This window comes from Colletes gigas, unplaced genomic scaffold, assembly GCF_013123115.1.
Source record: "Colletes gigas isolate AHSC1104 unplaced genomic scaffold, ASM1312311v1 Colletes_gigas_Sc00044, whole genome shotgun sequence".
Lineage (NCBI taxonomy): Eukaryota > Metazoa > Arthropoda > Insecta > Hymenoptera > Colletidae > Colletes > Colletes gigas.
This window is the reverse complement of record NW_025106673.1, coordinates 26,345-51,656: the sequence shown is the minus strand read 5'-3', so window position 1 is coordinate 51,656 and position 25,312 is coordinate 26,345. Positions and strand designations below refer to the sequence as shown.

The 25,312-nt window shown below is 34.7% G+C and overlaps 3 protein-coding genes across 4 annotated transcripts; 1 reads left to right on the top strand and 2 right to left on the bottom strand.

Moving 5' to 3' along the window:
• Nucleotides 1-527: 527 nt before the first annotated feature.
• Nucleotides 528-3,323, bottom strand: LOC122403131 (deformed epidermal autoregulatory factor 1). 2 transcript variants are annotated; one of them, XM_043406471.1, is made up of 4 exons: nt 3,020-3,318; nt 2,019-2,510; nt 1,240-1,701; nt 528-1,173 (listed from the first exon to the last, which is right to left on the bottom strand). In XM_043406471.1, exons 1-4 carry the CDS (start codon nt 3,284-3,286, stop codon nt 973-975), a joined length of 1,422 nt encoding a protein of 473 aa, XP_043262406.1. In that variant the 5' UTR covers nt 3,287-3,318; the 3' UTR covers nt 528-972. The 2 variants fall into 2 exon arrangements, with proteins under 2 accessions (XP_043262406.1, XP_043262407.1); XM_043406472.1 differs by having other exon boundaries at nt 933-1,142; nt 3,020-3,323.
• An 8,222-nt stretch (nt 3,324-11,545) lies between these two features.
• LOC122403103 lies at nt 11,546-15,871 on the top strand. Its single transcript, XM_043406435.1, has 7 exons — nt 11,546-11,759; nt 11,833-11,985; nt 12,292-12,427; nt 12,497-12,624; nt 12,695-12,985; nt 13,179-13,433; nt 15,670-15,871. Exons 1-7 carry the CDS (start codon nt 11,546-11,548, stop codon nt 15,789-15,791), a joined length of 1,299 nt encoding a protein of 432 aa, XP_043262370.1. The 3' UTR covers nt 15,792-15,871.
• Nucleotides 15,872-17,682: 1,811 nt separating this feature from the next.
• On the bottom strand, nt 17,683-24,782 carry LOC122403130 (band 7 protein AGAP004871). The gene is made up of 10 exons (XM_043406470.1): nt 24,766-24,782; nt 24,148-24,274; nt 21,036-21,145; nt 19,908-19,980; nt 19,749-19,831; nt 19,463-19,666; nt 19,333-19,388; nt 19,092-19,170; nt 17,863-17,964; nt 17,683-17,795 (listed from the first exon to the last, which is right to left on the bottom strand). Exons 2-10 carry the CDS (start codon nt 24,227-24,229, stop codon nt 17,691-17,693), a joined length of 894 nt encoding a protein of 297 aa, XP_043262405.1. The 5' UTR covers nt 24,230-24,274; nt 24,766-24,782; the 3' UTR covers nt 17,683-17,690.
• Nucleotides 24,783-25,312: the final 530 nt, after the last annotated feature.

Sequence of the window (25,312 nt, the reverse complement as noted above, 5' to 3'; positions counted from 1 at the left end):
TATATTTTGTAAAATCGAGAAAAAAATGTTTTCTACGAATTCCACTTGAAAAAACATATTTAAAAATAAATAATACATCTTCGATTAGATATTACGTTCATTTATTCATGATTATAAAGATTTTAGTGTTATTGTTTTAATGATTTGTGTACCACGTACACAAAGCTACAAATTAATATTCTTACTAATATTCACAATAAGGAAATATGATACTGTTGTACTAAAAAAATATAGTAAAATGTGACTATGTTCCTTCTGTGACCGTGATTTAAAACTGCAAATACGTACAAAAAACTCTTACAAGATTTAGCGCATCATATGTAAAATGTAAATCAAAGTATTTAATAATGCTCCTAACATTCGCTTAATATTTGTACTAAAAATTAATAGTAAAGCAGTATCGCTTCTTAAAAATCTTATTAATAAAAATAGCATTACAAAATAATATTTATAAACGGAAAATATGAGAGATGATATTGTACATAAATAACTTCTTCGCAGAAACGTATTTACCTCCTTTGGTCGATTTAGATTTTTATTAAACAAAAAGATTATTCATAGAACTATTTATTTATTATGTGTAATACATAAACATATGTATACACACATATATTTTAAGGATGTAAAAAGTGTGAAATAGGTATATATGTGTATACATGCACACATGTGTTTATAAAAGCATTCCACGCATTTTTATTTGGTATATGATATTTACTTTTTCATTAATGTTCTGTATGATTTCTAGTCATGATCTTTAGAAATTTCAACTTTTGCGTAAATATATGTATCAATGTGATTACAATTTAACTTATGTACATACAAAATATTTACTAGCATATATACAGAACTTTTTGATTTTTCAATCATCAAATAAATTTGTTAAGTCTTCGTCTCTGCTTTTAATTTTGAAGTTTCCACATTAATTTGTTCAGTTTCCATATTCCTTTGGTGAATGGGTGTGAGGAACACTAGCTATTGGTCCCCAGTAGTCGTTGCAAGAGTACTAGTATCTCCACTACTACTTTCTACTATAAGCATTACTGTTTCAGCAGCACCTCTTACACATTCTACTTGGTGACTTGCCCAATCTTTTCGTTGACAAAATGTAGAACAATAGGGTGTGCGTCTACATAAAGAACATTCTGCAAATGCTTCTCTATTACAATTAGCACACTACAAGAGAAATAATTCAGTAATTTCAATTAGATGAGTATAAAATTTATTTTTCTTGTGCATTACCTTTTTGTTATGTGTATCTGATGCTGGTTGCAATCCAACAGTTTCAATAACATCTCCCCTACCTCCTAATTGAGCTACCAACGCTTGCTCTCGTCTTTGTCGTCTATTCATTTCCTTAGCTTCTTTTAAAGTTCGTTTAAACTCATGAACTAATTTTAATATTTCATTAGACATTTCGGTAAGTCTTTTAAATATATCTTCGCTTTGTCCATTTTCAGTTTGGTGTACAGTTTGTACAACACCATCCTGTTCTTGTGATTGTTGTACAACTAAACCATCTGCCGAAACGAACTGTGGCCATACTTCTTTATCAGGTACAACGACTTCACCGTCGCTTTCATCATTATTACTACCATCTCGTGAATTATCACTTTTATGTTTACGCGATGGTGTATCTCCATCAGACGCATCTCTAGCTCGTTTCCTACGTTTATATGGTGTAAAAAGTCGGACAGGACCCGTCTGAAACATAGTAATTTTAACATAATTTATCAAAACAAAACTAATTACCAGGGGTATGCGAGATCTCGATGCTCGGGACGAGACGGGATCCCAAACACATTCGAGAGATAGTTTAGGGATTCACGGAAGTTTTAAATAAAAGATTTTATACTTGTTATTTCTTTGATATATTACTTTCACTCCACCTTTTACAATTTTAAACATTTATAATAATTTTTTTCGAACATTCTAGGGACTCCCGAATATCTTCGAAAATCTCGGATATTTTCGGAATCCTGCATACCCATGTTAATTACAATGCTATTTAGTATACTAACTGCACTGTCGTCGTCACAACATGCTGCACAAGTACAAGAGGTAGCATGTGGTTTTAAAATTTGCTCATCGATCAATGTTTGTAAACTTCTACCACCAAATCGAATACTGCGTTTCCAATCTTTGCTAGATGCTCTACCGCAAAGTGCTTCAAATTCACTTGGTGTATACCAATCTTGTCCAAGTTTTATACACCTTCCTCTAGCTCCAGATCCAAATCTACTTTTATGCAATTCTGCATTTGTATTTTTGCATCTAACTGGCAATACTGCTAAATTAGCAGATTCTGACCAACTGCATATTTGTTGTGCACTAGGAGTAGAAACGTGTATTTGTTCAGATTCATGTTCCTCTGTACTATTTTGTATTACTATATGTGTTGCCTTTAGTTCTCCATTCCAACGTAAAGGATCTGTATCCTTGTCATGATGAGGTTCACAAATAAAACCATTATCTACACATAGCATCTGCTTAAACTGCCCCGAACCAGGTAGCTGAAATCAGAAAATGATACATCTCATTAAAATTTAGTTTCCTATATAATTATTAATACAGAAAAGGTTTGTTTTTGTACCTGGTATATAAGGACGAAACTTATTATTTTTTTAAAAGTTAAAACACGTTTTAGGCTTTACGTTCATTAAAACTATTTAACATGAAATTTTAAGTTTTGTATACATTTATTTATAAAATAATCATTGAAGTCTAATAATGCAAACACCTAGTAGTAAAATCGAGTAGGTGCCACCAATAAATTTTTATTACTATGTAAACTCATAATCTTAAAAGAAACACGTGCCTTTACATCATAGTGCGTGGACAGGCGCAGTTAGAGAATAGTGTCATACACTTACACTACGATTGCATGGTACACTACGAGTGAAACCCCACCTCGTCTTTTAGCAACCGTTTAGCGAGGAATCATTGAATTTTATAACCATTCTTTTCGGAATGGTATTAAAGGAGGGAAAGTTACGATAAAAAGTTCTTCGTTTTAACGTACTTGCAACTGGTCCGAGGTGATGACGTTGAAGGTCGTACCATTGGACGAGTTCGCTACACCGATGATAGAACCAACAGGCAAAGAAACCGGTACGCCAACTCCTGGAACACCAGGAACACCCGGTACCGAAGTGACGCTCGCCGTCACGGCGACGGGATGCGCCTCGTGCTCGGTCGTTAGGGAGGACGCCTCCTCGGTTTCGCTCGTCAACGGTTCGGACATGTCCGGTAGCACGGCGACACTTTCCGATGTTTGACTCTCCTCCATTTCGGCTGTTCTCGCCTCTCGCACACACTATGGCGTCAGCGCACGCTCAACGCAGCGCCACTATTTTTTGATAGCCGCTGCGATTACTCGCGATCACGAAACTTCGAGTTCTTTACTCGACAACACCGCTACAAAGTAATCACGATCGAATCGAAATTACAAGTGTCTCGTCCGACCAATTCGACATTACATAATCGTACTTTCATTATTTTTTTGCACGACTCGCAATATGAAATTGTTTATTCCACTTGTTTGGTGTGCATTATAGGTACGAATTCTCCAATACAGAGTGCCATCTTCGCGAGCTTCGAGCAGCGCTCGGTTTGAATTATTGTCTACACGGTTCGACGTGGGAAAAGTATTGATATAAACTTTTTACACAACATTAATTTTGTCGTTGTGAATGGTACATTGGAGAACAAAATAGATTAGAACGCGAGTGAAAAATGTTTTGGTTTTGCAAGGTCGCATGGATATAGGTATTCCCATACACAAGTCCTTTCTAACCTATTTTCATGCCGAATGAAACCCGTTGTTCGTAGAAAAATATCAATTGTGTTTTCATTCAGTCAGTCACGGTAATAAATTATGGCGTTGATTGTTACGTTAACAAGTCATTAATTTTTGTCCACATAATACAGTTTGCTGTATTATTTATTCTTAACTATGCATTCAAATGAAAGAACAAACGGTTCTTCTAACCACAGTACACAAGACGTAGACAATGTAGAAGAATTAGAAGAAATAAAATCGACAACGTTAGGTAATTAGTAGGTAGTTTTGAAAATTGTGAAATTAATTAAACTAGATTCTTTTATATTAATTACTTTACAGAAAATTCTTTGGATCAGTATCCATTATTATTGGTACTTCGGGATAGCGTGGGGGGAATAGGAAAATTATCAACGATTGGTACCCAGACCCCTTTAACGTTAATTAAGCTTTCAGTAACGCAATCGTCTTTGGACAAACAATTTATTGACTCAACGTCATTGCCAACGCGTTTTGATTATAAAACAACGAACGATGTAATAGAATCCTGCGAGAATATGAAATCGTTTCCTTGTACGCTTCTTCGAAACAAGGTATGCGTAGTAACATATGTGTGTGTGTGTGTATACAGGGTGTTTGGCCACCCTTGGGAAAAATTTTAATTGGAGATTCTAAAGGCCAAAATAAGACGAAAATCAAGAATATCAATTTCTTGACTGTGGCTTCATTAAAAAGTTATTAAAAAATTAAATTAAAAAATTTCAAAATTATTTTTGGTTGCTGGGCTCAATTACAATCATTTTTGGTGGATACACATACCCCTGAAATCCTACCAACTTTCGAGAAAAAAAATTCCTTACCGAAAATATAATTTCAGGCCAGAAATGCTTCCCTGAAATTTCATGCGAATTTTTAAAACATCATAATTTCTGAACGGAATGGACGATTTTAATATTTAAAAGGGCAAACGACGCTTATTTTAGTGTAGAATATGTAGAAATTTTAAAAATATTTTAAAAGCTGTTCCTTGACCCCGTAAAGTTAAAAAAACGCCATAAAAAAAGATGGTCCAATTTTCAAACAGCCATAACTCGTACAATAGTGAATATATTTCAATGAAACTTTTTTCTGAAGTAGAGCCCACGGGTACTTACAAAAAAGTATTAGACAACTTTTCTGTAAGGTGTCAAACAAAATTATTAAAAATGAAAATCGAATTTTTAAGAAAAATCGACAGGGGGTAGCTGCTGAAATTTTTCGGTGAAAAAAAAAATTTCAAATCGTTCTGGAAAAATTATTTTCGGTTGCGGGGGTTAATTACAATCACTTCTGGTCATTAAACATACCCTCGAAATCCTACCCACTTTCAAGAAAAAAATTCGAGAATGTGTGAAATTTTTCGACAAAATTAAAAAATTTCGAATCGTTTTAAAAAAATTATTTTCGGTTGCGGTGGTCAATTACAATAATTTTTGGTGAATAGACCTACCCCCGAAATCCTACCCTCTTTCTAGAAAAAAATGCAGTACGGGCGGAACTTTAAACGTTAATATCTTTTTAACGAAGATTTCATCAACAAATTAGTATTCTTGATTTTCGTCTTATTTTGGTCTCTAAAATCTCCCATTCAAATTTTTTCCAAGGGTGACCGAACACCCTGTATGTTATATACATATGTATACATATACACTCCCGTGCATGAGTCATCATACACTTAATGAATATGAAATACTACTGAATTAACACTGAAGCGATGTAAATTATAAAATTGAACTAATTTTAATTGCTTGTATATATTTCAAAAAAGGAGCTTCAGCTTGCAAAATAGTAAAGGACATTTCGACTTTTTTTTGCACGAAGAACTGGTCGTTTTAAAACACACACACATATATATTAATTATTAAATAAATTTGCAAAAAGGAAAACATAAGATTTTATTGCTATTCAAGACATCGGCCACACTTAGCCGCGAAGTGACAACACAAGCAACACCGGTGCATCCGTCGTTAATATATTCAATATCCAGGACTCCGCGAAATAGTATGCAAATATCTACCTCGTTTTCTTCATGCAAATCGGAACCGAAAAACGAAGTTTTAACTGTGGCCACTGATTATGGGAGTTCTTCACCCGATGCACTCAGCATATTGACAGACGCGGTCGGTAGAAATGGTATTATTCTATACAAATATAATTTCTTTCTTTGAAATACAGTCATGGACAAAATTAAGTGGACAGGTGTAACAAATAAAAAAATTAATGTAATTTATCGACGACAATTATCGTACATCCAAACTTTATTGAATATGTAAATTAGCAAAGTATAGTTTCGTCGTATGAGAAAATCAATTGTAACAAATAATATATTAATTTTTTTTTTATTCCATCACAATAGTATGAAGTTATAGGTGGTCAAAATGATGTGTACACTATAAATATTTATAACAAAATAATTATTAAAATAGAAAGTGTATGTGCCATTCTTCCACGAGAAGAAGGCACAGCGTGTTTACATCCCCACTCCTATTGCAGTCCGCTGATTCACAGGTATTGGACGAAAACGGTGACGAAGATTGGTGGCAGTCAATCAGCGGACTGCAGCAAAAGTGGGGATGTAAACACGCTATGCCTTCTTCTCGTGGAAGGACGATACATTATCTAGAGACGCGGTAGCGTCTCGACGCCAAGTACATGAAAGACACCCTGTATACAAGATATCGATCGACTGTCGCTACCGCTATCCTTTACTCGTCGCCAGGCTATTCTGAAACTTATTTCAATAATATCTCATCACCCCTGCAATATTTTTTAAATTTAAAGGCATTTTTCTTATGTAAACCGCATATAAGCTTTCGAATAAGACCAATTCCAAAAAAATCGGTCCACGCATGCTAGAGATATCGTAATATCGTCTCATTGAAATTGTCAGAAATAGAGAAAATTTTTCTTCTTCAGTCGAAAATTTGTCGTCGTCGACATAATACGTATACACACACACCTATCAGTTTCGCACACATGTTTCGTTCGTCGACTCTCGGGATCATTGCGCTGTCGTCGACTCTTATAACGTACAATCATGCGTTAATGCGTCAACATTTGATCCAAATGTTTCGATCTAATCGACTGGAAGATTTTCCATGCATTCAGGATAAATAAATAATTAATACGTGTGTATGAATACGAATTTGCAAATAATAGTACAATTAATCTTTGAAAAAAGAAGTGAGATCCCCTCAAAAACTTCAAAAAAGTAAAAAAATTACGCCAAGTACATCAAATCAAGTAAATCACAAAACATAGAAGATAATAATAATTACAAAATTAAAAAAAGATGTGAAATCAAAATGAGTTGCCAGTACATAAAGATGCTTTCCAACTACGCTTTAGATGACACAGCTACATATGCACAGCTAAAATTCCATTACCCATAATGGCTATTTATACAAAGAAAAAATGTATTAAATAATATTAAGCAGATATATTTTTATACAAATAAATATTTTAATACGAATAAATATTTTATTCAAAATACTTGGCGCTGCGCCCCGAATTGGTGTTGCTAAACTGAATAAACATGTATAAATTGGATCAATTTTTTTCGTTCTTGTGGGTGCGTTCGTAACTGTGTGTGTGCGTGTGCATATGCTACGTATTATATTAGAATTAAATATATGTAGAATAAATCTGACTGCGTTTCTAATATATGTATGTATATGTTTATGTATTTTAGATTGTAAGGGAGTAATTGTAAATTATTAATACTAATTGTAAGACAATTAACATTTTTCGGTTTCGCAGCGCCAAGTATTTTGAATAAAATATTTATTCGTATTAAAATATTTATTTGTATAAAAATATATCTGCTTAATATTATTTAATACATTTTTTCTTTGTATAAATAGCCATTATGGGTAATGGAATTTTAGCTGTGCATATGTAGCTGTGTCATCTAAAGCGTAGTTGGAAAGCATCTTTATGTACTGGCAACTCATTTTGATTTCACATCTTTTTTTAATTTTGTAATTATTATTATCTTCTATGTTTTGTGATTTACTTGATTTGATGTACTTGGCGTAATTTTTTTACTTTTTTGAAGTTTTTGAGGGGTCATAATATAACGGAGGATTTTCCAAAAATAGTTAAGTCTATTAAATTATGTCCATGATTGTATATGTACGAAACACTTGTATAATTTAAATTGTACATTCGATAAAGGTAATCATTCGAGCTCGTTGGATTTAGCATCGTCAAATAGAGAAGCATCGGAAGATAATATATCTACGCATGGAACGCATCATCGGCGATGGAGATTAACTAATCGTTTACGGGGCATGTTACCTGTAAATAATGAAATATTGAACTTCGTATAATATAATTAGTATTTTTTTTCATAGCGTAAATCGTAAGGTAATAAAGATTGATCCACGCGGTAGCCAAATACGCGTCCTTGCATAAGAGACGCACCACCTTCATATTCCTCGATATGTGGCAGTCGTGCAACAACAACGCGCAATTGGAGGCCATTTCGATCGACAAATAATTCGTCTTTCGTAGCTCCGATACCACCACCTAGTTACGCTCAAGCTCAAGGAATTTGTCTCGCATCTTATTCCATGGAACAATTGCTTTCAGTCTCGCGTAATAGATTGCATTTGCAGAATATGTTTTACATACATCAAAACAAATTTTCCAATAAGAGCGATAGAACTTTGAATTTAAATAAAATGAAAACTATAACAGATAATTTGGTAGTTATTGTTTTATTTTTACGTACATTCGATGACCTTATGCATGAAATGGAATATCATTTAAATGACCAATACGATTACTGGAATGAGATGATTGATGGAATGAATATGATAAATCCAGTTTTTTATAACTCTGGCGCATAAATCAGGCTGTATCTCAACAATAACACGAATGATGTTTGCTTTGAGATCGTCGACAGTTTGTGGTTTATTGGAACAAATAAGAGACTTAACATGACCCCACAAGAAAAATCGATTTTGTTGACTATAAATCGAACAAAGTGCATGAAACGTTGTTTGAATGAAGCAAAGATTCATTTTAGCAATTTTAATATGCTAAGTAACTGTGTATTTCTCCATAATGATTTGTAAAACACTACAAATGTCGCGTGACTTAAGGAAGCGAATAACAAATATAGCGGCTATGAGAATTGAAAGTTCTATCGCTGTTATTGGAAAACACTATATTAGATTTATTTTTTAGATTTATAATGGTTTCCTTTATAGAAAACGCGAATGGATTGTGGCCGCCAAGACCCACGACCGCGATATGCCCGCGTTGCATCACAATTGTTATCACGACTATAGAAGTTCGGCAATCTGTAATTACTCATGTCGCTGCGTTTACATTCTTTTTGTGCGGGTACAAAGATTTTTAAATACTTGATAAAACCATAACACACATATACAAAAGTAATATATTTTTTACAGATGTTGGCCGTGTTGCATGTTACCATATTGTATGAATTCGTGCAAAAATATCAGCCATTACTGCCCCATATGTCGTGCGTATCTTGGAACCTACAGACCATGGTGAAAAACGTTTAGTAAACAGTTTAGAGAATTCACTTTCCCGTGTATCAGCCGAAGCATCTTGCGTATCCGTTGAGGTTTATTTTCCATTTAAGAGCATGTTTCGCCATTTGTTATACTAGCAGAAAGAGAAAAAACATGGTTTACAAAGGTGTTATTAATTACAATATTGATTATTGAATTTTAATATACGGACACTTTGCAATTCTCACTTTGTCGATTATTCGAATTAATTGGGAGATAAAGTTTCAATAATCGATTTAGGAAAACCAAAGTAACAACAATGTAATAAAATAACGTGAAATAAAATAATTTGTAATGATCCATATTTATTATACGAACGGACATATGGTAAACGTGATATAAAAAGTATGCGGGGTTTTCGGCCAACATTGGGAAAAATTTTAATGGGGGATTCTATAAGACAAAATAAGACGAAAATCAAGAATATCAATTTCTAGGCTGAGGCTTCGTTAAAAAGTTATTAAAAAATTAATTTCAGAACTTTCGAATCATTCTAAAAAAATTATGCTTGGTTGCGGAGATCAATTACAATCATTTTTGTGGAATACACATATCCCCGAAACCCTACCCACTTTCGAGAAAAAAATTCGGGCATCTGCTGAAGCTTTTCGGCGAAAAAACACTTTTCAAATCGTTCTAAAAAAATTATTTTTGGTTGCAAGTGTCGATTATAATCATTTTTGGTCATTACACATACCCCCGAAATCCTACGCATTTTCGAGAAAAAAATTCCTTACCGAAAATCTAATGCGAGGCCAAAAAATGCTTCCCCGAATTTTCATGCAAATCTTTAAAATGTCATAACTTCTGAACCGATTGGACGATTTTAATGTTTCAAACGACAAACAATGCGTATTTTAGTGTAGAATATGCAGATATTCCAAGAATATTCGAAAAGTTGTTCCTTGATCCCACAAAATGAGAAAAACCCCATAAAAATGGTCCAATTTTCAAACAGCCATAACTCCTACAATAGTGAATATATTTGAATGAAACTTTTTTCTCAAGTAGAGCTCATGGGTACCTACAAAAAAGTATTAGACAATATTTCCGTATAACGTCATACAAATTTATTAAAAATGAAAAACAAATTTTTAAGAAAAATCGACAGTGGGTAGTCTACTCGACGAAAAAAAAGATTTCGAATAGTTCTAAAAAAATTATTTCTAGGTTCTGGGTTCAAATACAACCATTTTTGGTGAATACACATACATCCGAAATCCTACGCACTTGCAAGAAAAAAATTCGGTAAGGTGTAAAAATTTTTCGGCGAAAAAAAAATTTCAAATCGTTTTGGAAAAATTATTTTCGGTTGCGGGGGTCAATTACAATCATTTTTGGTGAGTAGATATACCCCCGAAATCCTGCGCATATTCGAGAAAAAAATTCAGTACGGCCGGAACTTTAAATGTTAATAACTTCTTAATTAAGCCTCCATCAACAAATTGGTATTCTTGATTGTCGTCTTATTTTGGCCTTCAGAATCGTCCATTAAAATTTTTCCCAGAGTTGGCCGAACACCCTGTATTAATAATTCTTAGTTTTAGTTAAGTTTCTTTTAAAATGAATATTTGAAAAATGTTGTCTGATCTAATTGGTCAGTGTTCACTAATTGTAAACTCTTCGGAGGATGGTTATTGCTCTGATTGCTCACTTTTTAAAAAATTCTAATAGTTCCTAATGAACTGAGTTCAATGTGCAATGTCATCCAATGAAAGTAGCGACTGAACCGAGAATGTGGGGCTCTTGTTTCTATGTATAGTTGCTTGCCCTAGCTAAGAGGATTCTTTCACTTACCGTGTCATAATTACAACTGTGACAGTATAATTGTTGTCTCGACACAAACGATGAACACAACGGTTGAGTGTTACGAGTTTGTCGTTAATAAAATTTCTCGACTTTCACTCTGTCTATTTACAAACGAATACTTGGCTAAAATAATCCAGCCGCAACCCTTAATTTACCGCGTGATATGCAGACCGTGTAAACATCTCATGGTATATTATTGTTTGCACTTTTCTTTTTTGTCAGTCGTAGTTCAATCGCTGTGTGATTCCGTGGTTTCGATACAAGCGGAGGCATCTCCCACTAAAACTTTGAAATTCATCGAAAACATTACTAAATCGCCGTGTCATCTTTAACGGGATTTTGGTTAACGACATTGATAAGATTACGTATGACCATGCGTAGCTATTATTCGATTACACTTCTACTATGTATCCTTGTTACGTATATCGATGTTGACGCGTGGAATGCTCTGAGAAGATTTACACACTTTTGGCGAACAAATAACATTCACGCGAATGAGTTGTTATCGCGGGATCCGTCAAAGAGTAAATTACAATCGATCAACATCCAAAATGACACATCAACTTACGCTAGCAGAGAAAAGCGACGTAAGTGTAAACCTTCTTTTCTTTTAACAGCATGTAATTAAGTTGTATAATTTCGTATGCTTGTTAATTATAGTTTTTCCTTTGTTCACCGTGGTGAAGTTTGATAATAATATTTGCTTCGGATTAACCGGCGAGAATGGTACTTGTATGACGACATCAGAGTGCTCGGAACGCGGAGGTATCTCCAGTGGGATTTGTGCAAACGGTTACGGAGTTTGTTGTATTGGTAAATTTATTATTTACTTTTTGTTAATGAAGTCGACGGTTTTTATTTTCTCTAATATTTTGCGACACTCGTGTGCAAGGCCAAATTTATTAACTCAATTCCAACATCCACCACTTTATTCGTCAACATTTTGAAAACTAATAAGCATCTTGCGTTTGCTATGGATAAGTATCATCAGCACAAACGTCGAGATCATCTTCTGTCTTCACTGTGGATGATCACCCAAAGTGAAGAAGTATTTGGCTTAAAGTAGAGTGGCTTAGTGGCTTTGAAAGTAGATTATTAATAATTATTTCTTTGTATCAGTAACTATGTCTTGCGGCGAAACGACTACTAATAACAATACTTACTTCGTTAATCCGAATTATCCGTCGACATTCGACGGCACGGAATCTTGTCAGTTGACGGTTGTTAAATCGCATCCAGATGTATGTCAATTTAGGTGAGCTACTGTTTCATCTCTGTTGCTCCTTCCTTCGATAAAATTAATTAATATTTGTGTATTTTTCAGGCTGGATTTCGTGGAACTTAATATCAGAGGACCGGAAACGACTAACCACCAATGTATCTATGATCAATTTATCGTTTCTGGGGGCAACCCGGTCCCCACTATATGCGGTAGTAATAGCGGGAATCATAGTATGTAGTCATTCGATTATAAGAGACTTTACGATATTTTGTTCGTGTGGTAAATGTGATTATTGTACAGTCTATGTGGATGCTGGTCTCGGACAAACGAATCCTGTGACGTTAACGTTTGTGACGAGCGGAAGTTCTTTTGCTCGATCATGGAAAGTCCGAGTGTCTCAGATCCGTTGCAATACTTTGTACAGAGCCGAGGAAGGCTGTTTGCAATATTTTACAGGCATATCCGGACAAATAAAATCATTCAATTATGATCCTAACACCGGATTACAGTTATCTAACCAGGACTATAGTATTTGTATACGAATGGAAAGAAACTTTTGTGGCATTCAATACACGGCATGCCCGGTTGATGGTAAGAACGAAAATAATATTTAATACTGAAAATAAACTAAGTGGGAATATTTTTAATTAACGATACAGAATTGCGCATATGGTCGAGAACATGCTGATCAAACCGAGTTTTCAAGTTTAATCAATATACGAGTTTGATAATCTTTAAACTGCACATTAATATTTATAATGAGTTTTTGACGTTCAATGATAAGGTCAAGGAGCTTTGTTAAGCGGTGCAACTCCAGCAGCGCAAATGACACGCAATAATGCGTTTACGTTAACGGGGAACACGCAAGGAACTCAAATCGCGTCGATGACAGGAGCTGCTTGTCAGACCGATTGGTTAACGATCCCTTGTGCATCGAATCTGGGCAGAATGCCGACCGCCATGATGACATGTGTCGATCGAATTTGTGGCGGCACTTTCAACGCGGAGAATCAAATGTTGAATGCTTCTTCTGTCGTTAGTAAGTATTTTTTGTTGATAGTTTATTAATTTTTTCAGATGAAACAAATAAAAATACAAAGCAAAAAAATACAGTATACAGGGTGTTCGGCCACCCCTGGGAAAAATTTTAATGAGAGATTCTAGAGGGCAAAATAAGACGAAAATCAAGAATATCAATTTGTTGATTGAGACTTCGTTAAACAGTTATTAACGTTTAAGGGGCCCTTCTACCTTGTGGGATTTAAAAAATCTAATTTTTTTTGCATTTTCTTTTAGTATGTAGTCTCAAAAATATATCTACCAAATAGTAAATTGAAATTTGAAAAACTAACAAAATTTGAAACTACATTTTTCGGCACTGCGTATATGATAATGAAAAAACTATTCAAGATATCAACATAAAATTTATGCAGTATCTTTAGAACTGGTCTCCCTTTAGCATGAACTAGGATAATTGCAATATATGCAATAATTCTTCTTTTATTAACAAAAAAGCAACCGAATATATGAAAATATTTAGTATTTTTTCGTAAAATAGCTGCCATTTTGCCATTTTTTGTTTTTTTGAAAAGATCCTAGTTCATGCTATAACCACACTCATCTACATTAAGAATATCGTTGGTTTTTGGATTTCGGATAACTTGTTCGCAAGATATCACATACACAGTCAGGCGCCGTTTGTAAAAACTGTTGTTTGTTGATCAACAAAAACAGCGTAAAACATAATCAATAGATATTATGCGTTGCAAGAATTCGTAAATATAGCTAAATATATAATAAATGTATCTACAAAACACGGAATTAATCGCTCTTTAATAGCCCGCAAAAAAATCACAAAAAAACATGTATTTTTCGCGCCTTCAAGGTAGAATGGTCCCTTAAAGTTTCGCCCGTCGAACAGCAATTTGCGAACAGCTGCGTGCAAGCGATAGTAGTTCACACCACAGACGAGGTATACGACTAGACCTTACATGCAATGTATTTTTTCAGCCCATTATTCTGGGGCTCTAGAGCTCCATTAATACGCATTACATATTTGCATTTTGAATCATTAAAATTCTTCAATGTGTTCAGATGTTACGATTTTTTAAACATACGCATGAAATTTCGGGGTAACGTTTCCGGTCACGCAGTATATTTTCTAATTTTTTAATTTTGTCGAAATATTTCTCCACCTACTCAAATTTTTTTCTCGAAAGTGCTTAGGATTTGGGGGGTATGCCTATTGACCAAAAATAATTGTAATTGATTCCCGCAACCAAAAATCATTTTTTCAGAATAATTTGAATTTTTTTAATTTAATTTTTTAATAACTTTATAACAAAGTCTCATTTAAGAAATTATTATTCTTGATTTTCGTCTTATTTTGGTCTCTAGAATCTCCTATTAAAATTTTTCTCAAAGATGGCAGAACACTCTGTATAATAGAACTAAAAATCACACTCTTCTGATATTAAACTAACTTAGCTACTTAAACGTTCTCTAATATTAAACACTTGTCTTTGGTTACCACAGTCTTTTCCGTTCAAAATTCTAAAACAATGTACCTTTCACACCTCCTAAACCACACACACACTGTTGACAACCCAGAGTCCCAATAATTTATACAATGTTTCTTATATTCTCTCTTGATTTATCTTTTGTTTCGTTCTTTGTTTGAGAATGGACGTATTTTAAAATTGCGTATTTTAAACTTGCAAGGAGAGCGCAAGATTTAAAAACCTACTGCAAATAAAAACATATTTATGTAGGGAAATATATTTACAACAAAATTCATTAAACATTTATAGATATTTTCATGTACAGTCTAATTAATTTCAACAAATGGTACGTGCACTTTTTGATGTATTTCAATTAAAAATTCATTCTATATGCTTTTTTTATTACTCACACTTTACTTTTATTGAACATATTTTAATATTATTAGTAAGATTAAAAAGGAAATAATATTTATTGTCGATTTATTTTATAGACAAAGTTCTCAACAGTATTGAAAAATTATAAACGTAAATAACTAGTAAAATATTAAATTTCTGGCCCTGTAATGGTATATTTTCGTAAAGATGGTATCGAAATTTATCAGAAAGTTTTAGAAAGTTTTAGTTAAATCGGTGACCCGAAGGTCTTGCATTCTCCTTGTTACTTTAAAGAGACTTCATAGTTAGTTAAAATTGCAAGCACAGCTGTGTTGTAAACTTTGAAACGTGGCATTTCACGTCGACATAGAACGTGCATAATGTATAACTATTTCTCAGGTACAGTAAAACCATTTAGATTAATTTTTCATACGGACAGCATCGAAGCGCCAAACGACGTCGGAAACCGGGGGTTCTGCTTGAATTATGTGCAACAGCCGTGCACGACGAAATTAAGATAAATTTAAATTGATAATTGTTACACGTAATGCGAAAGGAAAATGAAATAACAAAATACAATTTCAGTTTTTATTCGCACACATTTAAGTCGATAGAAGGATTGACATGTTTGGTGAAGTAGGTTCGGTCGCTTTTTGTTATCATACGTTGAACGTTTTACGGGGCTAACGTACACTCGAGATTGTAATAAATTAATCAAAATAGAAACGTTAACGTCGCTAGAAGAGAAAACATGGTTAACAAAGTTTCGCAAACATGTCAGTTCTTTAGTCGCCCGCGAAAGTTCGCAGGTAGTACAGATCGATTAAAAAGTTATACTACATTAACGTAATATAGTATCACAAGTAGAAATAGAAGCATATACGCAACACAGAGGTAGATTTAGTTCTTATCGTTAGAAAATGTAGAACTTCAGTTGAACGCGTACATTGTAAAAAGAGAAAGACGATATTAAATATACTTGATGCGGTAATAGTTCGATTTCTACGATTAGGTATCACCTGCATGTAATCGATCAATTACTTTCTATTGTAATCTAAGATGAACTCCCCTCGCTTCTCTATTAATCAGGAAAGAATTTAATACACGTACATATAAGTGGAAGTGAATATGTTTCAACACCCCGATATACATTCATTTCATCTTCCTTACACAACAGGATCAACTACAAATTAGCTAAAAGATTCAGTCCTCGAGAGTTCTTTCCATTTTCATTTTCGTTTGACGTACAACGTTTTACGATGATCGAATGGGTAAGAGTGATATCGTTCATTGATCTTTAATATTTCTTATTTACGTTTACGTTAATTTCATGTCTAACGGAACACATTATTCGTATAGTTATCGGAAAGAGTTGCCGATGTTAGACCAAAATTCGTTAAAGGCCGTTTAATTACCGAAACACACGAACAACGCTCACTGTACATTTTAATTGATCGTTAAGACGATTAATTCCATATCGACGACGAAACGAATATTTTATCGCCATCCAAATATGTAGTCTACATTTGAGCACAGTTTACATGTGTTGTTTCGCATAAAAAAACATACAGTCAGACTTTATATCGCAGGAAAATAAACTACCGAGGTATCTAGCAAATGGATAGTGCATTAATTACACTTAATATAAATGTAAATGTCTTGGTGTAATTGTAAATTTGGTTCTTTTCGCTTATAAGATAATTTATTATTATACGTGAAAATTCAAAATAAATTTCGATTAGTTTTTTGATATATCGAAATTCCGTTTTCGATCACTGGAATGTGCAACAAGGCCAACTGCTACAATGAGTATCTAATTTTTAGGGTTTTATACCTCGTTTAACATAGTATTAATCACAGTTGTGCCTCGCGTTTAACCACTGTATTTTTGTTTCTTTTCTCTTTCAGTTATTGTTCTTATTATAAATTGCAATTGTATAAACTACAGGTTGCGTACCTGCGAGTAAAATAAATAAATAAGTTATAAAAATACGAGTGAAAGTTTAAAAAGATTACAGAGTGTTAGAAAATTAGTCGTTAGTCAACTGATGTGCGGTGATAGTGCGATAGTTTTTTGCATTAGCAAGAATCGGTTCACGATTGGTTCATGAATATGATAACATTAGATCGAAAGAATTTCCGAGAAATTGACCGAGTTCTTGTGGGTGTATTTGTGAATCACTTCCTTCGAAAATCGTTTAATTGTATAGTCTGTAAATGTACCGTATGGTCGAAAGTCTAATTTGTCAAATATTGGCGACTCCCGCTGTACATCAAAAATTGACTCAAATGTATCGGTTCGAAATCGGTAAAGAAACGAAAAATTCAATTTCCTTGAGCAGAGAGTTTTCAGTAACTCTGACGATTATTACGATTTTTCAGTTTCGCGAAGTGTTTAAAGATAATAGATCGTATCGCGATTAAGAGTCCTTCGCGACACCCGCTTTCATGAAATAAGTAAGTAGATCGATAGGCAACGGGAATACGATCGTCGAATTTTTTTCTGCCGAAATAGTGTTCAGAGTCTGAAACAAATAAAACAGGGCAATGAGTATTTATGTAATAGAAAGTACATGAATAGTAGATACGTACCTGTAAATAACGAAGCTGCAACGCGGCAGGAGAATCTCCTATAACCTCCGAAGCCTCCCTCAATGCGCGGCTAGCTTTCTGCTCTCCTTCAGCTGCAATCACCTGTAAAAGATAATGAGATATTATTTTTGTACATCGATTGCATTGATGTATCTACGAGGGTCGCTTAGAATGTAATAAAGTTTTGTAACAGTTAATAAATGTACACGAAGTGATGAAACATCTTCGAGACTGTTGGCGATATTAAAAAATGCCTGACTATTCAGGGTGTTCGGCCACTTCTGGGAACAATTTTAATGGGAGATTCTAGAGGCCAAAATAAGATGAAAATCAAGAATACCAATTTGTTGATCGAGGCTTCGTTAAAAAGTTATTAACGTTTAAAGTTCCGTCTGTAGAACGGCAACCTGAACAGCCTGCGTGCATCTGTAATGGTTCTCACTCAGCATGAGAAATTCTGCTTACTGACGTATCGGCAGCCTTATAGAGTGAGAACCACTGTCACGCGTATGCAGCTGTTCGCAAATTGCTGTTCTACAGGCGGAACTTTAAAAGTTAATAACTTTTTAACGAAGCCTCAATCAACAAATTGGTATTCTTGATTTTCGTCTTAATTTGCCCTCTAGAATCTCCTATTAAAATGTTTCTATGGATATGTATAAGCACGTTTAACTCTTTGGGGCACGCTGGGATTAAAATTGTCCCACCTTTTTGATGCACCGTAATACATGGTGGGACATTTTTAGTCCCACCTCGAAATATTGCAATAGCTGTATGCACATAGGTTTATATTTCGTCTTATTTACGTAAAGCAGTTGGTAATATCTTCAACAAATGTTAAAAATGTATTCACTTGTATTGACAACATTCAACATGCCAATACAGGTTCATCAATTGTTCCATGCGGAAGGTTTATTGCGACAAATTTAATTCAACTATTACAATTTTTTTGTTTTTACATTATGTGATTCTTTTATGAATAGAAATATACCAATTTTATTTAATTTAAAACGCAATAAAATTTCTATGCAACATAGGTCTATTTTATTATCTGAAATCCTGTGCCGCAAAGAGTGAACTATTTTATATGGCCTCTATATTTAAACAGGTGTTACTTTCTGGACGACCCTCAGAAGTGTTCACGATCTGGATAGCTCGAATCATATCCAGCATCGTGAAACACGATTATTCCCTTTTCTCTTTATTGTGAAAAGTAGCGAAAGACGAACCTTTGCGCGAGCTTCGCGAGCAGCTTCAGCCTCCGCAGCCATGGCTCTCTGCAACTGGACCGGCAGCCTCACGTCTTTGCTACAAAAGAAATTTAAAAAACACGTAAAACAGACAGATAGCTTTGGCACCATTGTCAGATATTGCATATAAAACATTTATCAAATTAACTTCTAGATCTAATAGTAAAAAAATGAAATAAATGTACATGTAACAGTTCTCAATTATTGCACGCGTACATACATTTCGACGCGTTCGACTTTAATTCCCCATGTGTCGGTAGCTTCGTCCAAAGACACCTGGCGATCAAAATATCATCGTCAAAGATTTGTTGCCTCTAAACTGTAAAAACGTCTGCGGTGAAAGCGGTTACCTGCATGTTTCCGGAAATAGTTTCGCGCTCGCTAAGAATCTCGTGAAGCGGTCTGGTTCCCATAGTGTTCCGGAGCGTGGTCTGTGCTAGTAGTCTGGTGCTATGGTGAGCATTCTCGACGTTCGCTATTGAAATTGTCGCGTTGTTTACACGGTAGTACACCACTGCATCGACGGACACTGTCACGCTGTCTTTCGTCAACACCTGGTGACAGAAGAATTGATGTTAATTTCGCGTTCTCGTCGGAATACAAATGCAATACGGTGCTCGTCTTGTATCGATTTACCTCTTGCGGCGGAACGTCGTATGTCCGCGTTCGTAAGTCGACGCGAGCATAATTGTCCACGCAAGGCAGGATAAAGAAAATACCTAGAAATTCAATAATTTATCGTATCGATGTATCAACCACGAATTTATAATTGAGTTGAGAAATTCCAGATTTTACCAGGTCCTTTAGCACCGCCTGAGAGAAGACGTCCCAAACGAAATATCACAGCTCTTTCGTATTCTTGCACTACCTAGAAAATACAATTTCCGTGGTGAGGTGTTAACCGTTGGAAGGTGGGTTTTAACCCATAATAAACTTTACATTGTACGCAAATTCAAAAAGAAATTATACAATAAAATTTGATGCATATTTTCAACTGCATAGGTATCCTCGTACGAAGACTATTATTGATTGGAACTTAAATCGTTTAACTTCGTGGAATACTTGAAGAATTCCATTTTGTCAATAATCGTACAAAGCTATTCAAGACAAAATACATTTGTATCTAGTCGATAGGTCGATAGGTCGACTAAACATTCGTGGTACTGCACATAAAATGGTACTGCACTCGCTGTATAAGTAAAGATCGTAATGCGGAGGGCGTAATTTATCGGTGGTATATTTTGCAGGACGGATAAACGATACGGAACGATGAACGATCGGTCATCTAATTATAAGGCGACCATGGAAAGCGGAATAACAGGAAGCAAAATGCAAACAAAATGCAGACATTAGAGATAGCGTGTAAAATCATTAAATGAAGACATTAGAGATATCGTGTAAAATCATTAATCATTATTTATCACAATGATCGCAAAATTGCAATTTTTGATCTTGATTAAATTATTTTTTATAAAATACTTCAATATAACTAGCATATAATATAAATTTTTAATTACTCTACGATTTCTGCGTGTAATTATATAATTTAATATTACAAATAAAAAATAATTCAATCGAAGCCCTACGAAAGGTAAAATATTGATTCTTCTTCTCGACGTCAACATCGTAATATTATTTATTTAAATAATAGTGTAAAAGTGCTAACAATTTCTGTTATGTTTATGCAGGCATGCTATGCTGTAATTAAAAACGAACGTGATCAAATGACTGGTGACTCACAAGTAGCAGTTCTAGTCATCGCTAGAGGACACCGAAAATGCTTACAACGAACCCAAGGGACGAAAATAGAATCAGATAAAGGTATGATATTTCTTCTTGCGTGATACGTTGAAAAGAAAAGTAAAATCATCGATTGAATATTTGCCAAAGGAACGAAAGTAAGTATAGATGTTTGTATTTTACCTTAAAGCAGATAAACAGAGAAAATGGCATCGTTAAGACCACGATAACCCATGACAGTGCCACCAAAATATTTCTGCAGGTATTAGTGTCCTCTTGTATACTGTCTTCCGCTGAAACATGGAAACGTTATTTGGTCACTTTTAGCCACTCTCAATAACACTTTGTACATCTGATTAGAAATCTTCATTCTTTGATTACAGACTACTATTATTATCGAATTATCGTTAAAGCCATTGAACGGAGTGTAAAACGACTTCTAGTGTTACTTTCTCCGGATAAAATAATACTGGACCGTTTAATTTACTTGACCTAGTCAATGAGGAGACTAGGCATCTTCGAGTATATTCAGGTTAAAGTATCGCAATAAGTGTCTACTTGAACGGAAGATAATCGAGGATCACTTAGCCCGGCTACAAGAATAGTGCTTTGTTACCTATTTTTAAGCATTCTTCTTCGGTACTCTTAAAAACATTATTGACAAAACAACGAGATTTCCTTTGTTGGCCAATCGAATTTTCCGAGCCAGGGTTTTATACTATTTACGAATAAAAATTCAGGTCAAACAGGTCGAGTCAATGAAATATTTTATTCTACTCTTTGTAGAACTGCAGAGCAACACGCTTTGATCCATAAATTTTCCGAGTTAATGCGATTTCTTGCGTTTGATAATTTGCTTCCCGTTTTCCATATACCTAATGGGCGTTTCTATTATTAAGTGCTCTCGTTGAAATATTTTATCTTTGGCTATCTTCCATCGAATGAAAAATTAACATTCTCCAACAACGAGCCCTCTGTTTTTAGTATCGCAACTGATTTATATACTTAAGTGGTTTAGATCCGAAAGAGATAAACTGTTGTGTTTTTACGAATTCAGTTACACTTGAACGATAATTGGCTCGCGTCTTGAGCCTCCACTTAATCAGATATCTAAATTAAATTGTTTGCTATTAGAAGGACAACACAGGCATCTTTATGACTATGCTGAGTTTTGCTATTGATTTTATAAATACCTTCGGCCTATTAACGCACAGATCGATATACACATATTGTGTGTACAACCTACATTCGAAAATTTATTGCTTGATAAAAGCGATAGATTGAAACGGAACTTGCCGATAAGGTAATGTTTTATTTTTTTATACAACGTTCTGTGCTCTAAATAATAACATATCTTGTAATAATTACAATAGGCAATAAATCGTGGGTGCATACGAAGAACCTAAGAGGTCACGTTACCTGTGATTGAAAACTAGCCACGAATTTCGACAAACGAACATTACAAGGAATAATCAATGCCTCTATCGACGAGTAGGAGTTCCGGTAGGTCATAAGCCGTAGAGTCCGCTTACCGGCCGTCATTTCGAAGCGATTATTATACTCGATTTGACAATCGAGCGTGAATCACAGGAATCCACCGAAGTATCTCTGAATTGTGGAAAACCAAGAGGGTTGTTTCACAGGGGAACGAAATGACGCAATGGGAACTCGAACTCCAACGTGTTATTCGCGTCACACGGTACCCAGCCTATGTTTAACCACCCACATGGAAGGTCCTCGCTCTCTCCATCTCCTTTTATCTTTTTAATCGCAGCAGCATGCGCGAAATGCGCACATCCACTCTTTTCTGCTCTCTCTCTCTCTTACCCTTAGTTTTCCCTAGTTGTTCCATTTCGTTCGTTCCCTTATCGCTTTTTTTTTCGTGGAATCGGGGGACGATATTTCTATGTAGTCATCAATTTTCTGTTGGGTTTGGAAAAGAGCTTGCTCGTAGCTTGCTTTCAGTTCAGAGCAATCGTCTAGCCAACGAGAGATTGGATCTCGAATGTTGGTTCAACAAATCGTACGACCAGTTTTCTTCCTAAGAACATCCTTTAGAAAGGTTTATCCTTTGCTCATAAATAATATTGATTTTATCGCTTGAAGATCTTATTATCGATAGAAAATTTATCGTACTGATTTTCACGCGACGATTTTTTTTCGAAAATGCACTTCATAAATAATAAATCAGGTTCGGTGTTTATACGTGAAACGACAACGCGGAATTGCGTGTTTTGAATACAATGTACACGGTACTTCTGCACGACAAAATCATCCAAACTGCGTGTTTCTTTCTTTTTTTTATCAGAAACTGTTTAAACGAAATGCATAAAAAAGAAATTTAGCAAAATTATATCAACTCTTTAATCCCAAATATATAATCGCTGTGCATTCCTATCGTATCTATAATCGTACTTCGTAGTCGTAGGCATATTGTAATTTTACCCGAGATATTTCTATCGATTTATTCTTAGAAATAACTTGCGAGACGTATTTGTAGTTCAACCATTGCTATCTATATGCAAGGTGAATGCTATACAACTCAAGTTCACCTGTATAAGGTAAAGAACTACTATTGGCAATAGGAAAAAGAACGGGTTGTTATCAGTTTCTTCGAAACGTGGGTCTGCATTATAACAGACCGTTTCTACTTAATCTATTTAACTACTCATTTACGAAGCGTTCGTGTATCAACGTTGTAACTAAAAGCCCATAATTTATTATGATATCGATTATGATCGTTTAAATACTAAGTCCAAGTTGTTTATCCGGGGTAAAATGTTCGCGGTGACCGTGTTTGTTTAATACGCGATGTTATTGAATGAATAAGGATGCGAAGTGTTGTAAAATGATTGATGACCTTTAACGTTCTCGTGAATGCGATACATTACTTACGGCGCATAAAGAAAAATTTGACCTTCTTTACACTTAAGTAATATTTCATGTTACACCAGACTCGGCTCGATTGCGGTATGGATACTTCGATTCAGCCAAATTTAATGCCACGTACACGTAAGCGTGAACACTCTCGCTCACAAAAATCTTAATAGCGAACAATTTGACACATTTTACAGAGAATTAAACCATATAAACCAAACGTGTATACAGATCGACAAGAATTCAAGTACAGTTGATTTTGTTTACAATCTTATATATCTTATTGCAATTCAAAGATTTGCTTATACTTGGTCAATTTTTGTGTAACATCTACCTTCACTCGTGCGATTTTCTTGCGATTAAATATTGCATCACGGATCTCTACCCCATCGATAACGTTTAGTTTTGAATCACTTACCGCCAATGATGCGATTTTGTATATCATCCGGTCGCGTATTGACGTGTATCGTTGATCCGTTCCCATTGCTTATAGTTGCCATAGGAATAGATTCAATGGGGCTCACTCGGGATTCGAATTTCGCCACCTACATTAATTGATTAAATAAAACCTAACAGCAGAGGAAATAGAAATGAAACATGAAACTCTCATGAATATGCCCAAATATGTGCCAAGAACGAAGCAAAATTTGACTAGCGAAAAGTATTAATCATTTTTTGGAAAGTAATCGTTTTCTGAAAATGAAATAGTTCGTTTAAACGACTGTGCACATTGGTCACACGATCTGAACATCATCGTTCTATAAATATTTTGTACTCTAATTTTAATCAAATCGTAATTTCGAAAACGTTAACATAAAACGTTATCATCGTACTTAATTGATCGATTAGTCTGTGTTTACCGGGTTTTCGGTAGATTCGTGCGATATTCCAGAAGCTGGATGTCAGAATAGTAACAAGATACTCGAGTTTCATTCAATGAAACTTGCATCCGGCAACGTGATGTCTCGTTCCAAATTTTTCCAACATGCGATCGTGAAGAAAAAAATGAAATATGAAGTGAGAAACACGTAGTCACCTTGTGTTGATTGTTGCGTGCCGTTGAAAGAACTAACAAGTCAAATGAAGGCAACGTCGCGATGCCATACGCTTTATACAACGGCCGCCACCCTAACTAGTAGTATAGGAAAATATGTAGCCGGCCAACCATTCTGCCATAAGCAATAACACGCGATGGTTAGCATTTTTTAACGTTCTTATACGAAACCAACGAAGTTAATTTTTATCGAACATTCAGGGCAAACGTTCGAACGAAAAAGAAATCACTATTATTTTGTACGTATAATGTCAAGAAGAATTGGTTTTATTATGTAGCGGCAATTTGCTATGATGAGTAGTGTTGGTCACAATTTTTTCTTTTTATAATTTAATTGATATATCATGAAACTTATTATAGAAATATTTGAAACAGCATGTGTAACGGCACGTGTGGATCTTAGACGTTGCATAACGATGACAAAAATATTCAGGCATTATACGTTCTATATACACGCGCGTTAAACCTGTAGAATTTGCAATGCTCCTATATTTAGTACGCGGCTCAAAATTGTACATAGTTTAAGGGA

Excerpts from the sequence above, each read along its gene's own strand:
- LOC122403131 (XM_043406471.1), bottom strand. The coding sequence starts at position 3,286 with ATGGAGGAGAGTCAAACATCGGAAAGTGTCGCCGTGCTACCGGACATG. Across the intron at positions 1,702-2,018 it reads GTTGTGACGACGACAGTGCA|ACGGGTCCTGTCCGACTTTT; the intron begins GTTAGTATACTA and ends ACTATGTTTCAG. Across the intron at positions 1,174-1,239 it reads CAGATACACATAACAAAAAG|TGTGCTAATTGTAATAGAGA; the intron begins GTAATGCACAAG and ends TTTCTCTTGTAG.
- LOC122403103 (XM_043406435.1), top strand. The coding sequence starts at position 11,546 with ATGCGTAGCTATTATTCGATTACACTTCTACTATGTATCCTTGTTACG. Across the intron at positions 12,428-12,496 it reads CCAGATGTATGTCAATTTAG|GCTGGATTTCGTGGAACTTA; the intron begins GTGAGCTACTGT and ends TGTATTTTTCAG. Across the intron at positions 12,625-12,694 it reads TAGTAATAGCGGGAATCATA|TCTATGTGGATGCTGGTCTC; the intron begins GTATGTAGTCAT and ends ATTATTGTACAG.
- LOC122403130 (XM_043406470.1), bottom strand. The coding sequence starts at position 24,229 with ATGGCAACTATAAGCAATGGGAACGGATCAACGATACACGTCAATACG. Across the intron at positions 19,389-19,462 it reads CTATTTCCGGAAACATGCAG|GTGTCTTTGGACGAAGCTAC; the intron begins GTAACCGCTTTC and ends TTTGATCGCCAG. Across the intron at positions 19,171-19,332 it reads AAAGTCGAACGCGTCGAAAT|CAAAGACGTGAGGCTGCCGG; the intron begins GTATGTACGCGT and ends TTTCTTTTGTAG.